General features: G+C 41.7%; 2 protein-coding genes across 3 annotated transcripts in view; one reads left to right on the plus strand and one right to left on the minus strand.

Moving 5' to 3' along the window:
• Positions 1-3,656, plus strand: part of LOC309703381 (zeta-sarcoglycan-like) — a 58,170-nt gene extending 54,514 nt beyond the window's left edge. The window contains exon 8 of the mRNA XM_082528166.1: positions 1,719-3,656. Coding sequence (XP_082384292.1) covers positions 1,719-1,910 — 192 coding nt within the window. The 3' untranslated portion in view covers positions 1,911-3,656. The remainder of the gene's footprint in view (positions 1-1,718) is intronic.
• A 3,414-nt stretch (positions 3,657-7,070) lies between these two features.
• LOC309702988 (uncharacterized protein) lies at positions 7,071-16,623 on the minus strand. Of its 2 annotated transcripts, XM_082527692.1 has the most exons (19): positions 16,427-16,623; positions 16,244-16,266; positions 15,278-15,490; positions 15,115-15,181; positions 14,833-15,020; positions 14,672-14,752; positions 14,516-14,584; positions 14,268-14,435; positions 13,903-14,070; positions 13,313-13,376; positions 13,121-13,211; positions 12,899-13,040; positions 11,920-12,024; positions 11,601-11,700; positions 11,186-11,438; positions 9,234-9,308; positions 9,002-9,104; positions 8,313-8,428; positions 7,071-7,932 (listed from the first exon to the last, which is right to left on the minus strand). In XM_082527692.1, exons 3-18 carry the CDS (start codon positions 15,281-15,283, stop codon positions 8,321-8,323), a joined length of 1,788 nt encoding a protein of 595 aa, XP_082383818.1. In that variant the 5' UTR covers positions 15,284-15,490; positions 16,244-16,266; positions 16,427-16,623; the 3' UTR covers positions 7,071-7,932; positions 8,313-8,320. The 2 variants fall into 2 exon arrangements, with proteins under 2 accessions (XP_082383818.1, XP_082383817.1); XM_082527691.1 differs by lacking the exon at positions 15,278-15,490 and having other exon boundaries at positions 16,427-16,622.
• Between the last annotated feature and the right edge of the window lie 380 nt (positions 16,624-17,003).

The raw sequence follows: 17,003 nt of genomic DNA on the forward strand, positions 1-17,003 counted from the left end.
CAGTTTTTCGGTTTCAGTGTGAGAGCACGTGCTGCAAAATCGAATAATTCATTTTAGTTTGAAGAATTTTATAATGTAGAAAATTAGATTTAGCAAAGATCACTATGAGCAGGTCACACATAGAGAATAACCGAAAATTTGCATCAGCCAAGCTAATGTTCATAGTTCTCCCAGAGTATTTTATGACACTCCCGTGTATTATATCCACCTCCTTTGTCCCTCCTTTTTTGTAAATCCAAACTTCTTTTTTTCTACAATGCTGCCATCTGTTTTAAAAACTTCCTCCCGTATGCCGATGTCACTTGGGGAAAAAAAAACACAAGATCACCATCTGTTGAACTGTTAAAGTAATTTCTTTTATTATTCTAGGGCTAAAAAGTTAGTATTGTCTTTGCAGATCATATATTAAAATATCAATATTTGATGGGTCTGTATCAATACAGTATTATCTCTCAAACTATTGCAGTACTCTGGCGTATCAGTACCCTCTGCCCTTGTTACCTGGATGATGGAAAGAGAGGGAAAGCAAGGACTAATTATCCAAAGCAAAGGATTCATTGTGATTGCATGTACGGCTACCTGTGGAGCTAGGTCTGTAGTATTAATTAGCTTCAGCAAGGAGGTTATGTGGTTTGTTTATTTAGTCTGTTTGTTAGCCGGATGACTCAAAAAGTTGAAGATGATTTGCATGAAAACTTGGCCAGAGCCTGGGCTTGGCTCAACTTATTTATTTCAAATTTGTCATTTTACAAACTAGTCTAAATTCAGATATCCTTCTGGATCCAGGAACTCGTGCATGGTGCGGAGGAAATGATCAGCCTTGGCTGGGTTTTTGTAGTCTCTTGTTGTGAATGCTGATAAAAGAAGCAGGCTAAATTCTGGGCCGTGGCTCTACTTCCTGCTCAGATTCAGCCAAGTGCTGTAAAACGAAAAGGACGGTTTTTTACGGTGCAAATGAACAGTGACCTCAAACATCCCAAAACAACCCAAGAGCTTCAGAAGGCAAAGGATATTTAATGCTCTTAAATCGATGAGTCACTTGCTTGATTTTTTAACCCAACCGAGCCAGCTGTTCACTTATCTGAGACAAAAACTGAGCCACGAACGCTGAGACAGAAGGCAGCTGCAGTAAAGGCCTGGCAGCGCATTTAGTGATGTCATTGCTTTCAGACTGCAGGTGGTAACTGACTGCAAACAGTCTGCAACAAAGTCACAATGCAATCCTTATATTTATGAGTTTGTCCAGTTGCTTTGAGCCTGTGGATATGGTGGAAATGAAGTCGTTTTACTTTTCTGTTTTTCTTTTTAACATTTGAGCCTGGTGGTGGATGGAAACAGATCTCCAGAGTTCTAATAATGGTCGTTTAGAGAATTGTCAGTCACTAATTGGGAAATCTTGGCAGTCTGTTTAATAGTTGTTGAGCCATTTCAGTCTGAACCAAAGCAGCGACCCACCAACTGACACTCTGCTCCCTTGAGCCACTAGTGTGGCCAAAAAAACAAAAAGAGAGAGAGACCAATTTAATGTTCCAGGCCACCTTCACTGCTGATCTAACTCATCAGATCAGGACTGCTGTATCTCACTCCACCTGCTACTGTATTTACTGATTGTGCCACAGTCATTTATCAGTTCCAGTTGGTACTATATCACTCCAGGACACCCCTGACAGTGTTATTTGAATGACTTCCAGCTTGTCTCCAACGTTGTGTCCTTCCAGATACTTTTAGATGCCAACGCCGTTCAGTTTGGAGGCCTCCCGCTCGGCACCTACACAGCGTCGCCCAGGCAGGCCTCGCAGGAGCAGACCGTGTACGAGGTGTGCGTTTGTCCCAGTGGCAAGATCTACCTCTCTCCCGCAGAGAGCAGCTCCACCTGCCAGGCCATGAGCAACATCTGCCTCTGGAGCTGACCTGGGAGCAGCGGCGGTTGAGCGGAGACAGTTAGAACATCTGCTCTGGAGCTGCAGAGAGCGGGATGGGTCTCTCCGATGGTACAAATGACAGAGTGGGACACTGAGATGGAGCTGGTAAGAGAGACTGCAGTCAGGTCAGCACAGAAGCATCCAGGTTGCTACCTGCAGTGCGTTGAAGGAGGTCAGGACTCTTCCACCAGTGGAAGTCGCGGCGGCTCTCTGAAATCAGGAATATCCCACACGGAGAGGAGAGCCTCCATCTCCTTATTAGATTCAGAGGACACGACTTTTATTTTTCTACTCCAGGTTGAGTGCTGGCAGGCAGTGACTGTTTTTATGATAAGGAAGAAGAGGAGAGGTGGGGATGGATGAAACACAGGTGCCTTCAGCTTTAAATGGCTTCATTCTAAAACTGTCTGTGCAGCTGGAGTCAGACATTAGCTGTAATGGTAGAAAGTGGAGTAAGCACAATGATGTTTTTCCCTCTAAAAATCCCATAGACTGAATATAAAAGATGGACATAATCACTGCAAAGCCGCTAACAGGTGTGTGAAGCCTTGAGTGTAGCTTTTTGATGGTCACATCTTTGTTAGATCTAACAAACTGAGCAACACTGCACAAACATACAAAAAAAACTTGCTAACTACACGCATTACCCAGTTTGTCCTTGATGGCACCAATGGTGACGTTTGTTAAAGTAGCCCTGAAAATACTGATTGAGCCCAAAACATGACAGAAAATGGTTTAATGTGTTCATGAAGAGAGAAGTAGGATCATTTTCTCATACAGTCGAGCTTCTTTCGCAACAAGATGAGTCGCCCTCTGCTGGTCATTAAAGAAAATGCAGGTTGATCCATGTTTTATATGCAGTCTATGAAAAAATTTAGATTGTTTTTGTTTTTGAATGATCTCAATAGGTGGTGTGTGTTTGTTTTCTACTCTGTCAGAGGCTGTGTATTAAACTTGTTTCTGTGTGGCACTCATCGTTCTTGACATTTAACTATTCCCCGAGGTTCAGGTGGACAGATTTCCAAAGACTTCGCTCTCTAAGATAACTGTGACATGACGTACTACAACTTTAGCTGGAAGACCGTCTCATTGAGAGTACACGTTTGGAGCGTATATCACATATTATGTGATATTCATTGTGTTGAAAATTAAGTTTAGCTGAATCGAGGATAACTTAAACTACAAAGAATGAACATTATGTGATCAAAAGCTCCAGAACAGCAGGTCAATGGACCTTGTGGTAAGTGTTTCTTTGACATTTGTTCAATGACAGGGGAAAGTCCCCCGATTCTCGAGTACTACAGCGCCACCAGTAGGGCAGAAGTTGAAAGTGCATTTAAGTCGTACTTCACAAAAAAATTAGGTGTGGTTGGATAACTTGCATCAAGCCAATTTCAAAGCACCCTATTAAGTCAGTTTCTGCCATACTGAATGTTGTTAAAGCATTTAATACACCGGGCACGTTTGTTATTTTCCCCAAGTCAGCACCAAAGAAGGCACAGACCATCTTCAGATTAAGCCTCACAAAAGCTGAAATTAGTGGCAAAGTTGACAAACAAGCAAAGCCGTGTACCATCAAAGCTGCGATTAGTCTAAACTAAACTTCAGACAAATGCACGTTGGGTGACTTAGTGAATCTAAATTTGCTGTAGACGTGAGTGTGGATGGTTGTGTGTCTCTCTGTGTGTTTGCCCTCTAAGACAAACTGGTGACCTGCTCAAGGCGTGCCCCACCTTTCCTGCTATGACAGCTGGGATAGTCTCCAGCTTCCTGCGACCTTAAATTAAACAAGTGTTTAAGAACGTGGATGGATGGAAATGTATTTAATAGTCATCTCAAGGTATTTTATATAATGCATGCTGTACACCTTAACTGATATTCACTATCTTGCTTCTTTCTTTTTAGGTCTTGAGGCTCAGCTGGTACTCCAGTGTCCTCTTTCATACTGGTGGATGCTGTAGGTAATACTCAAGTACTACCAGACTTACAAAACTCCAAACTAACCCTTTAAGTTGCCGTGCACGTGTCATCTGTGTGGCCGCTGCAGCTTTGTCCCACAGGGTGTGTGGTGCACGTTTAGCAATGACATGTGACAGACAAAAACCTAAATTATATTATTACATTTAATTTAAACATACCTGTTTATTTAAGGCCAGTAAATGATTTGCAGACTGTATTTAGGTTCTCTTCTCTCGTGTGAAATCTCTGGCTGAAGAAAACGAAAAGCCAGAGAAAGACACAACATGTTATCCACCAGTACTTTCATAGCTGTGATGCTTTAGCTTCTCTGCAAGTATCAGAATTCTTTCTGAATACATTTCTGCTGTCTGTTGCATTGCAGCTCTTTAACATTTTAGCTACATTTTCTTGCAGAAGGTTTGTGCATTTTCCACTCTGCATGAGAGACTATAGGGGCTTGTGTTATAGGGTGATGTCATGGTGCAAAGCCTCTATAGATTGGACGAATTACACCCAGAAAAATGCATAACGGCGCTGCACCCACCCGGTTAATCGGAGCCAGCCTAGAGTTTTATTCTTATAAATTGAGAGACAAAAAGGGAAGATTTTGGAGTACTTACGATGACACATCCAGTGAAGGGGGGAGGAAAAAAACGCCCTGCTTTTCCAGCCTGTGGCCTGGAGAGGAATGAACAGCAGTCTGAAAAAGCAGCAGAAATGATTCAAACCTGCCTTTTAACAGACGCCGCTACCTCTCTTTTTCATAATTCTCTCTGCCCGTAATGTTCGTCGTGCACGGGAGCAGGAGCATTATAAAACCTTTTTTCTCTGCCACAGGCAGTCTGAACAGAAGAGGCAGAGGAGAGTGTTTAAGGAGCAGGGTTAAGAGCTGATATTATCGAGCCCGCTGCTGTACATTCACGGCTGGGTGCACTTCACACGTTTTCTGCCTCTAATTAGGTCCAAAGTTGCCATCAAGGAACCCGATTGGTGTCGCAGGAACTCTGTGGCTGCTGTATTTTAAAGTCTCGCTTTTCAAGAGGGGCTCTGCGGCAAGCAGGTAGTTAGACGATTCACACAATTAACACCGCAGGCCCCTTCAGAAGTCGCATCAAATCTCCAAACTAATAACTCGCTCCCCTCCACCTGTAAGAATACATAAACCCCGTATGAAGGGAGTAGGGTGACAGGTGAGAGGAAATCTGTTCACATTGGGGAGTTGAGTGTTTTCGCTCCCGGCTAAAGACGGCCTCTTTGCATTTGTGATCATGCTGAAGCATTCATTTGACTCAAACACGCACCATATGCTTAAGACCTCTGAGAGTATCCCTGCTTTGGATTCACACCTTCATATGCATATCAGTTAAGAAGCTCAGTGTGAATATTTGTTTCTGATCCCTAAGGGAGGGGGAGGCTTGATTGTTTGGCGTGCCGAGCCAGAAAAAGTTCAGATTTTGTGCTTCTGTTCAGATCTGTCCAATTCATACACCTGTTCAGAGCTTTTGCTGATGAGATGCCATGTTGTTAAAATGCCAGCTTTTTTTCTTCGTCTTCTTCGTGCACGTGGCTCTCTATTCACAGGTTGAACGCATCTTGCCAAGCTTTCTGTTTCACTCCTGTCTTTGAGTAAAATATTAAGCACACTCGTAGCACGATGCGATAGATTTGTAGAGCACTATACCTGCAGTCACCCACGTAACAAAATGACTCAAAATTGAGGCTGCAAAGAAAAGTCAGTAACACAAAACCGTGGTGTTTATTAGAGTGGGTGTGTATTAATGTTTCCAGTGGAGAAAGCATGTTTAATGATGGCAAATGTTGAAGCTGCTGTAGCTCCAGGTGCTACAAAGGAGGTGTGTGGTCCATGATTGTAACTCCATGTGCCATAAGGGTGAATTTATAAAATATAATTTGTCAGGATTTTTTTCAAGGCTGGAACACCATTTACTTCTGGCTCACATTTTCATTCGCTTGATTTTGCTGCCATCTATTGGCTGATATAGGTCTCACATTTACAGCTCCCTGTTCAAAGCTGGATTACTGCCTGAACACAAAGGGCACATGTCCTGAGAGCCACTCCCACAGTTTACTGAGAGCTAATTATTTTTGATTTAGTTTATTGTAGACATATGCACTGATCACATATATTTAATTACGTAAGTCCTGCTCTAAATGTTCATCAAGAGCTCCATCTTATGTGCACATTTTCCAAGTTTGACATTTACCTACGTCCACACACCAGCGCAGTTTTCAAGAAAAATATAAATTAGTCTTCAATCCAGACGTAATTGTTTTCATCCCTTTTCTTTTACTTATCCTCATCAGGGTCATGGGCAGGCTGGGGCCTATCCCAGCTACCACAAGTGGGATACACCCTGGGCAGAAACGTGGATTTCAGTATTCTGATTTACCAAGATTTCTGCATCTCCTGGAATGGGCTCCATACAATTTTGGCACTTTGACTCATGTTTAGGGATGAACTGATCATGTTGGTCAAAGCGTCAGGTGACTTCACAGCAAAACAAAAGTTTAAGGCCGATTATGACAAAAGTTCAAGACATGAGCCAACAGGGTGAGTGGGTGCCCCATCACCATGGTGGTTAGCACTGTTGCCTCACAGCAAGGTCTTGGGTTTGAATCCACTGGCTGATGAGTTTGCATGCTCTCCCCGTGTCTGGGTTGGTCTCTCATGACACTTAAGACTTCCTCCCAAAGTTCAAAAGTATGCAGGTGTAGCCTACCTCTCACCTCACAGCAGCAACAGTCTTCAGCACAACTACAACCCTGTATGGGATAACTGGAAGAAGACGGCTTTGACTCTTTAGTTGTCTCTACTTATGAGTTTGAAAAATGACATTTTGCTCTGATTTTGGTGTTCCACCGTTTTTCTTGTGTGTACCCGCTGTAAGGAAATCTTTTTAGCGAGATATTTTTCTGTTTCATTTTCACCTGTTTGGATTGCAGATGGTGTGATTTGTGTAAACAATGCCCTTCTGTAGGGGGGAGCTGGAATAGCCGTAAATGTGATGTCAAGATCAAGACCTGATTCACACAGATCTGGTCCACTTCTACACTTTCAATCACATCTGTAACAGGACACCCCACTACAAGCTTTCTCTAGAAAGGTCCATCTATGCCCCATGAAGTTAGTTCATATCTTTAAAAAAAAAGAAAAGGATGATGCAGGAGTCCAGAGTATAAAGAAACTTTAATTGTTGGATTAAGAACAACCTTCACAATTTGAGGACTTTTATATTTTAAAAAAGAAATGTGCAATGGCCTTTCAACCCTTGAGGTTTTTCCATTTAAGACATGTTTCAGGTAAAAATAAACTAGGAGCACTGAAACCGCATAATGCTTGTGTTATACAGCTGTATTAAGCGTATAATAAGAATTATGGATGACCATAATGACTACAGATAATTTTGGAAAACCAGCTGACCACATGTTTAGGCTCTATATATTATTTAAGTATTTCGACATAAAACTTTAGGGATTCCTGCTGCTTAACATGTTTAAAAGAAATTATGTAATACTGTATTTGATGACCAATGTTACTTGCATCACTCAAAAATTGTCCACGGAACAACTTTTTAATTAACACTCAAATTTACTTATTTACTCAAACAGACTGGTGTGCTTAGCTGTAAGCCTGCTCTGCAGTCTTAGACTAATCCGCAGACTTTAAATAAACAAATATGTAAATTATATACTGTTTTTTTCTGAATACTAACATTTAAAATACATACCCAACCCTTCCATGTAAATTGTCAGACTGAAAATTTTGGCAACATGAAGCGCTTGTTAACATCTGGATTCATCACCTTACAATAACACAATATTTTCAGACATAACTTACCAGGTAATTTTACATAAAGCTATTACATCAGGAGAACCTGTAGATACTGTTGATTAGTCTGTACTGGACAAGAAGTATTTATTGAAAACAACATTCAGGCCAAGTAGCAGCTGGGTCTTCATTCAGTAGTCCCCTCTGTGGTCGGGGATGGGTTTCTAAGGACGTACTGTCCTTTGGCTTTTCTCGTTATGCCTGCAATAAAAACAAAACTACATTTGAGGTATGAGTCACTTAAATTTAGCAGTTTAAACACATAATCGCATTATAATCCTGCTATTTATGTGTTGGATAATTAAATAGCTTGCTCCTTTATGCCAGGGAATAAAGTTTTGAACTATTCCTTTAAACTCTTGGCCCATTTTCACACATTAAGTCTCATCCTGGCAAGATGGTGTCCCCAGGTGTCCTTTTCTTATGTAGCTTTCAGCAGGACACTTCCAGTAATCAGACTGACACTGACACTCTCTCACTACTTAAAGTACTCTGTTTGGTTCAGGTGAGAGAGCCGCCCGGGTAGAGCGAGCAGGAGGCAGCACAGTCAGAGCTGTGAAGTCTGGTATGAAAGGACTCACCTCACGTTCTAATCTGGCAGGTCATCAGCTCTCAGGGCAGATCTGGAAATACCCAAGCCTGCAGGAATCCTGTCCGGATACCTGACAGCGAGCTTGTTGTGATTCAGCTCAAAGCCCTGACGAGTGAACACAATACTAGTTTAGTGGGTGGAGGAGTAACCTGGGCACGTGACAAAGTATTCACCAAAATCACAGAGAGACGCGTGACCGTGTGATAAGAGTTACACATCAACAACGCATTCACAGCATGATCCAGACAGTTTCAGACGACTCAAACAAAAACTAGACAGACACAAGTGTAGAAAAAAACTGGCCTAAGGAGATTAGGAAAGGGGGCACACATAAAGACGAACCCCTAAAATGCAAAATTCAGGGCTTGAAGCAGGGCAGATTTCTGACCCTGGAGATTGATGCACTTCTTTGCCTGCAGTCTGAATTTTTATTATTCATATTTAGTTGAATAGATAAATGACAAATTAAAACTCCTTTCATAAATTCAAGGGCTTTTGTAGCTTCGGTGTCTCAGGGAGTTAAAATTTAATGATACATTAAAGAATCTAAAGCGGCCCCGCTTCCTGGATTTCCGCCAGAGAGCCATCCTGCAAATTACAACAGCGACTGCCTCTCTGCAACTTCACAAACAGTACTATGGAATTACAACACAGTACCACAATAAAGGATGCACTTACATGAAAACGTCGGATTGCTTCATCACAATGTTCTTGTTTTGTATAGTTAACAAAGGCACATCGTTTGGCAGTCAAAACCTTGACGCTATAGACGACCCCGACCCTGCAGGACAGGAGTGTGTAAAAAAACAAAACAAAGTTACCATAAAAAGTGTCTCACTACACTACAGCAATGCAGAGCTATTTACTTTTATTACATAACAAACCCTAGAACTCCACTACAGGCTCTTACTTGTTAAACAGGTTTGCAAGCATGGAGTCGGTTACTGGGAAATTCAGGTTTCCCACCCAAACTGGAAACAGCTCCCTGTTGAAAGAAGACACCATTTAAAAAACAATATACGACCTATGCACAAGGTCTGTTTTGGGGATAGCTATACAATAATTTATAATATGCATAGTAAACAGTTTAAAAAAAAAAAAAAAAGCCTAATGACTTTCTGCTCTAATGATTTCCTGGGATACACCGTCTAATTAAAGGTGAAAGAATACCAATAAAGTACCTTGTCTGTTGACTAATTAAATTTTGCAATTACAAAAACCGATTGAGAATCAGTTGTTTTTTTTTTTATATTAACCTTCCTGTCTCGCCACATATACCCACGCTGCTTCTGCTTCATGTAATCAATCCACCTGTTTACACTAGCTGTGGATGAAGTGGTGGTTATGAAGTTTGAGGCTGTGCCATTTGAGGTCATTATTATCCAATTGGAAACCAGTAAATCAGCAATAGTAACACAAAGGGCCATTTTTGAGTTAAAATATCAAACTCCGCTTTTGTTTTTTAGGCACAGATTCAATCCAAGTAGGGCTGCCACAAACAATTTTGATAGTCGACTAGTCACCGATTATTTTTGCGATTAGTCGACTAATCAGATCACGTACGTACTGATTAGTCGCTGTACGTTTTACGTCCATTGGATGTAAAACTACAGCTTATTGCACCAGCCTACATCTGCTCTTATATAACTATCATTAGCTTACAGCTTTAAGTGTTTAAGGTCTGTGCTAACTAAAAATAAAGACAAGATGATAGTTTATTAAATTTTAATGAAATTTGCAGATTGTTTCGGTGAAGTTTAATAAACTCCTTGCTATCTAAAATATAACAGGACACCGGAGTATATTCTCCAGCATCTCACACTTCTGATAATCAGTTGTCTGCTTGACGTTTATTCAGCTGTGTAAAAACTATAACTTTAAACTCAGCCAAACCGATTTACTCAGGAACAAATAAAATACTAAAAAAGCCAAACAATAACATTTTTAAGTTATCTAAGTGACTTATATATGTTTAACCTGAGTAGCGAAAGACGGCGGTGGGTTTGAAAACAATTAGCTGGGAGTCCGGTGTTCTCACGGGCTCTAGTCAGCCTAGCTCCCGGCTAGCTATCGAGCTAGTGGGTAACAGACGTCTCCGAAAACGTCGGAGCGCTTTTGAAAATATGTGGTGTCTTGATAAACTGAGCAGATATTTGAGGTTTACACAGCTACATTCTCGCCTGAAAATATGTTAAACGTTTATTTTGTGACCCAGAAAGAATAATAAGAGTAATATTAAAACTAACTAGCTGCCGCCATTGTTGGAAACTGAGCTATGAATTCTGGGACACAGCTTCTTCTTCTTCTGGGTTTAACGGCAGCTGGCATCCTTGTACATGCAGTGCTGCCATCTTCTGTTTCAGTCCATTATTACACTCTTAAATCCTACTACTTATTCCTGCGTCTTTTGTGATCTTACAAAGCTTCAAACGACGCGTCGACTATTAAATTAGTCGTTGACGATTTTGATAGTCGACGTAATCGTGACTAGTCGACTCATCGTGGCAGCCCTAAATCCAAGCTGAGTGAGTGGCGTGCTTACGGTGTTCTCTCGCTTCATTAGTGGTGCCGCACGGGAACAGTAAGCAGAGAAATTAAAGGGCTCCTGGTGTACAACCTCAATCCCACATTGTTACTTCTGCACAGTTATATTAGACTACATTTACTCCAAGAATTAATCTGTTGTGAAATCAAAACTAATGTATTTTGAGAACTTTAAGCCAAGAGTCCAGTCTGGATTTTTTTCCCCCACCATCACTTCAAAAGATCCTTCAATGTCCACTATAAACATTATCATGTTAAAAATGCAACATCTCAACCTTCCACGTAAGCACCCTGCGGTGAGAGTGAATCAGTACTCACAGTGATGGTCGATTAACGCCGTTGCTGGCCTTCATGGGCTGAGTAAGAATAGGCTTTGATTGACTCTGAGCAGCAGATGTATTCTGGACTGCGCCCAAAGGTTTGTTCATAAGTGTTTTTTTCAGCGCATCCTTGGACTGAGCAGGACGCACAGCGGAAGCAGGTGCAGCGATTGTGTTGGCTGAAAGGATTGGAGACACTCCAGTGACATTTGCTACTTGAACAGGTGGGAGAGAGCCGTTCGGAAGAGCTCCTGCACACAAAGATCAGCAATTAAACTGGATAAAAATACACAGTTAAACACATTTCGTCAGTTTAAGCCTAATATACAAGTGATACTCTCTGTGGATAATACACAGGTGGGCTACAAGAACAAAATACTTATTTCCACAACTGCGTGGAGTGAGAAACTCACCTGGTCGATCGTTTAACTTAGACAGCACTTCTAGTGCTTTTTTAACCGTCCCATGAATTATTAAAGCATTTGAGCTCTGCTCTCGAGTAAAACCGAACTCCTGAAGCAAAACAGAAACACACAGTAAGAAGCACATTCAAAAAAAAAAGGCTCAGTCTTCATTTTCCCAACTTTCCCTCACAGCTGAAACCTCGAGCTGCAGGCCATTTTTCTCATCTCAACTATGAACATGTTAGCACTGTTTCTGGTTGGATTCAAGTACACAATGTAGTTACATGCATGTAGTGTGACTGCACCACTAAGCGCAGCTGCTACATACCATTAGCTGTGTTATCTGCACACGCATCAGCTCCTGCGCAGCTTCTGCACACGAACTGTCCAGTTTGAGAACTTCCGTGAAGGCCAGGGCAGCTTCCTCATACCTCTGAAACATTACGGACAGCAAGAACTTCAATTCAAAGTAAACCTGGGTTCAGATCAATTTGTTGCTTCACTAATTGGCCTAATTGCTGTCAGAACACTGAGTCAGAAAAAGTCTAATGCTTCTTTCTCAATAGTATCTACTCGACTCGACTGTTTCAGTTGCTCTCTGTTACAGTTGAGGATCACCTCAATGTGTGTGGGGTTGTTATAGCAACACGGCTGATGTCATCTGTATGTGAGGCGATAGTATACGGCTTTTTAAACGGACTTTGTGGAGCCATTTCCCTCATTGACAGGTTTCAGAACTGGCGCTCTCATGACTCATCAAGTGACGTGACTGACTGGCCAATCAGTGGCACGCGATCTCTTCAGGTCACATTCTCAGATTGACTCAGCTCACTTGGAACCCCGACCGAGTAGGAAAAAAAGTTCCTGGTTCCAGGTATTACTACGTAATGGAAAACCCTGAAAACTGAGTTGAACTGAGCCGAGTTGGTCTTAGGGGAAAATAATGTGAACCTGTGCAACAACTGCAGTGATGCTGCAAACAAGGCGACATTGTCAAAGTCGCTGTAACCTGAACTGTAAACATTACAACCGCTGACGGGTCACATCCAGTATGTGCCGCTACACAGCCGACTGCAGCTGCATCAACAAGTTAAGACTAAGCTAACTTCCCTGTGACCAGCACTCAAATGTATGTCCCTTTATAATGTTTCTCATTGGTTGGAAAAATGTGTTGCTACTTTGGTTAAAGAGTGCTTTGTAACAAAGGACACTGTTGCACAAGAGTCTGCTCTTAAAATCAGAAACACACAGCATATTAAACATGACATGTGAGGGTTGTTAAGATTAGATAAAAGCTTTATTTTTACCTTTAGACCAGCCAGAGCTCTTCCCTTCCTATACAGGCCTTTATCCCAACCTGGACATATGCCAAGCGACAACTCTGCATCCATTAACGCCTTCTCGTATTCTTGCAACTTCTCAAAACAGAAGGACCGATTTCCAAATAGCCTGCGACAGATGCAAAGATGGCATTAAAGCTAGTGGTGCAAGTGAAATCACTGCTGTTACTTAAAGTGAGATGTTCTTACTTAAACTCTTTAGGGTTGTGCTTAATTGCATCTGTGAAATACTTCACAGCCATATTAAAGTCTCCAGCACTCGCATGCTTATTTCCAATGACTAGGGGAAAAAAAAGGAAGATAAATATTTATTTTACGTATTCTTTAAAAGTCAAATCACCTCACTGAGAATTTATGTGAATGAATAATGACGAAACTTACCGGCAAGCTCTGTGCTTATTTTTACATGGTCTTCAAAGGAGGGAACGCTGGACGCAGCAGAGTCCTGCGTAGACAGCAAGAACAGAGTTTCAACCTTTAACGTGCACCAAAAGACACAATACAGCAGGTTTTACAGCTTTGTGGTCATTCTCCAGCGTTTCCTTCATCACTGCTGTTTTATCTAAGATGTTTAACTAACAGATGTGCACACATTTCATTTCTCTGCGGTGAGTTTCACACACCCACACACTTTCGTTTTGACATCTTAGTGAGGACATCTAATTGACATAATGCTTACCTAACCCTTAGCCTAAACCTAACCATAACCTAAATGTAGCCCTGACACTAAAACCACATTTTGAGTCTCAAAACTTCCTTCAAACCCGTGAGGAGAGGCACTTCTGTCCTCACATGTGACTGTTGGTCCACACAAATATAGTAAAATTCCAATTTTTGGTCCCAACAAAGACGTCTAAACGGGTACAAACACACAAGTAAGAAGGAGGAAAAGCGTAGTTTCCATCTCCTACTTAACTCACTCGTATGGAGGAAACACTGCATCAATCTGATCTGTATGCGAGCTTCTTCACCTTCTTTGCAGCCTCCCGTTCTTCATGTGATTTTTCGGGGACTGTTTTGTATTCTTCTTTTTCTGGCATCTTCCTTTTCTCCTTCTTCTCCAGTTTGGGCTTCTGCTCCAGTTTATGCATGGCTATAAGAGCAGCTTTTCTCACAAAACTACTCGTCATATCAAGTTCCTTAAAAAGAGACGAGAAAAAAAATGTAATTGATGAACAGAAAGTGATATAATTTACAGCCACATCTTATGCGATCATCTTTTCCTGTATTCAGTAAATTGGATTAAAAGAACAGTATCAGGTTAATGGCACTTTACACCATCAGGCATCAATCAGTGGTTCATTTTGAGAATGATATCCACTCTTAAAAGTGCTACCTCTGAGTCGCCTGAGTCGTTCTTGGAGTTGCCGTCTTCATCACTGGAAACGTCGCTACTGTCACTGCTGTCTGTATCTTTGGCTGAGGCCTGCGGTTTAACACTAGTATTGTTATTGGCTCTGTGTTCATCATTAACAGCTTCACCCTCCTCTGCATCATCTTTTCCCTGTAAAGCACAGAAGACAAGTTTGTGAAATAAGAGGACCGTTTCTTTTTTCGAAACGTGTTGCATAAAACAATCATCACCTCCTCGTTTTTTTCAGGGTTCAGCTTGTCCTTCTCCAGCTTCTCGAGACGTTTCCTTTCCTTCTGTTTCTGATCAACAAACACACGCAGTGAACATTACTCACACGGGCTGACATTTATTACCAATCACTTCATATTCAAGAAAGCAGGATTTACCCGTTTCTTAAGCCGCTTCTTCTCAGCTTTGTCTTTCATTTTTTTAGATTCTTCTAATAATCTGGCTTTTCTCTCAGCATCCTAAAGAAGCAGATTTGAATCATTTAGAGTCTGCAGCACAACTTCACATCAAAAAGAAAACGGTAAAACTAAACACTTACGTGCTCCTTTGTCTGAAATCTTAAAGGGGACGGGCAAGAAGAATTACGGGCTGAAGGGTATACAGGCTGATATACAGCGCTGGATGACCTCAGGCGGTTTGCAGGGTATCCATGGAAATCATGACTCCAACTACCGGTAACATAATCATCATTGCCTGGGTCGTCTAGATCGTCATCGTAGTCAATACCTGTAGGAACAACAACAAGTTTCATACAGTCACACAAATAAAGACCGACACACTCAAATGTGCACAGCAGACATGTTGCACAATATCTCCTTACCAAGAAGGCCACATCTTATTATTCTTTGCATATGAGGACGTCCTTCAAACATCCCTAAAACAGTTCTCTAAACAGGAGGGAGAGAGACAAAGAGATTTGAAAAGTATTCACAAACAGTCACGTACAGTCCTCGCTCGCAGCCTCTCCAGCCTTGAATTCTTACCCACATTCCACCTACATCTGGATCCCAGTATGATAAGTGTGGAGTATTCCCACAGCTGCTGAAAAACTGCACCACTGCCACTACTCAGCATGCCTCTGAGCTCCAGTAAGAATGCTGGCACTGAAAAGCACCATGTCCAAGAGTTTCACTTTCCTTTATCCAGAAGCTCTGAGTCACTGGATCAGCAGGCAAGCCCCTTTCTCTGGTCTTGCACTATAATAAATACACGTGAATGCAACAACAAAGCAGCCTGCATCTAATTTGGGGATGTGGAGCATATTCTCATACTGAATACTATCGTTTATTTTAGTCAGACTTATAGAAGAATCACTATAAGAGCTGTAATGTTGAGCACAAATGCAAATAGAAGGTTGGTGGGGCAACAACATGCCACTTAATGAAGAAATGTCACTAACCCAACAGATACGAAGACGGCACTTTTCCTTAGAATAATCCACGGACTGGTTTAGGATTTGTTATGGAGTCAATATATTATATTCGGAGCAGAAATGTCCAATTAAGACCACTTTGCACGTACAATACGAGATTATTACCTCAAATATCCGCCTCACTGTCACGCAAAAAAGCAAAGCGTGGTTTGTAATTCCTTGTAGACGGATTACTAATATCACTGTTTTCTAAACCATTTCACAGACATCCTGCTCACTGGTAAAACTGTGTTTAGATTTCCGTAAGAAGCAGCTGTGCACGTACAGCGTTTCTCTGAATACAGGATATGTACAGGAAGTGACACGGCGCAGTGTTTACATGTTTCCATTCAGCAAATTAGACTGTGCTGCTTTTACGGCCAACCTGCGAGGAACCCATTGATGATCTTAACACCTTACCCATCCGGTCCCCAGACCCATAAACTCCCCCCACGAAGTAAGAGCCAACACGCGGGGAGCTTTTCCACAAAGCGTAAGCTAACGCGCGCGTAAACTTTAAGGAAGAGAGCATACTTACGAACATATGAGGATCCGGAATCTCTGCAAAACCAAACAAAAGAACAAAGAGCAATATAAATACAGTCGGTTCAATAACCAGGCTTTGGCTCCTCTCTACACAAACATGACTCCTACAAGCGAGCTAGCTTCGTAGCCACGTTAGCCAACAACTTTTTAAAAGACACAAAAAGCGCTTTCTTACCCTCCTCTTCTCTATAAATCTCCATGTTTACTAATATAAGTCCTGTCACGGCTTTACACACTCTCACGACGCAGTTAATTTCACCCTAAGTTTCATTACTAATGCTAATGTTAGCAGCCTCTAACTTTTGCTGCCAACATACTGGCGCGCTCCCTCTCGATCACTTTCAACATCGCGTGAACGCACACGAGCGCACGGGCGGGACTTGGCTTTTATTGAACGCATGCGCGCCGTCTTCCTGCCCCCTTCCCGGACACATGGATGACCTTTTGTTGTTTATTTGCAATAAAAATGTAAATGTAGTGGGTCTGTTTCAGTCCTTGAACCTGCAGATGTGTCTGCTAGCTCTGCAAAGCCTACTTTGGTATGGAATTTGGTAGGAATTAACAGCATTAGACTGTGTTGTAAATGTTATGTCATTATAACAATATAGCCAAGTACGCACCGTAGACACTGGATTGGCAAAAGCATTGGTTCGTCTGCCTTCACACGCATATGAACTTCAGCGGCCATCTTTAGGTTTAATATGATGTTGATCCACAGCTTTTACAGCTTCCAGATCTCATGGAGAGGCTTT

This window comes from Aulonocara stuartgranti, assembly GCF_965226115.1.
Source record: "Aulonocara stuartgranti genome assembly, chromosome: 3".
Taxonomy (NCBI): Eukaryota; Metazoa; Chordata; class Actinopteri; order Cichliformes; family Cichlidae; genus Aulonocara; species Aulonocara stuartgranti.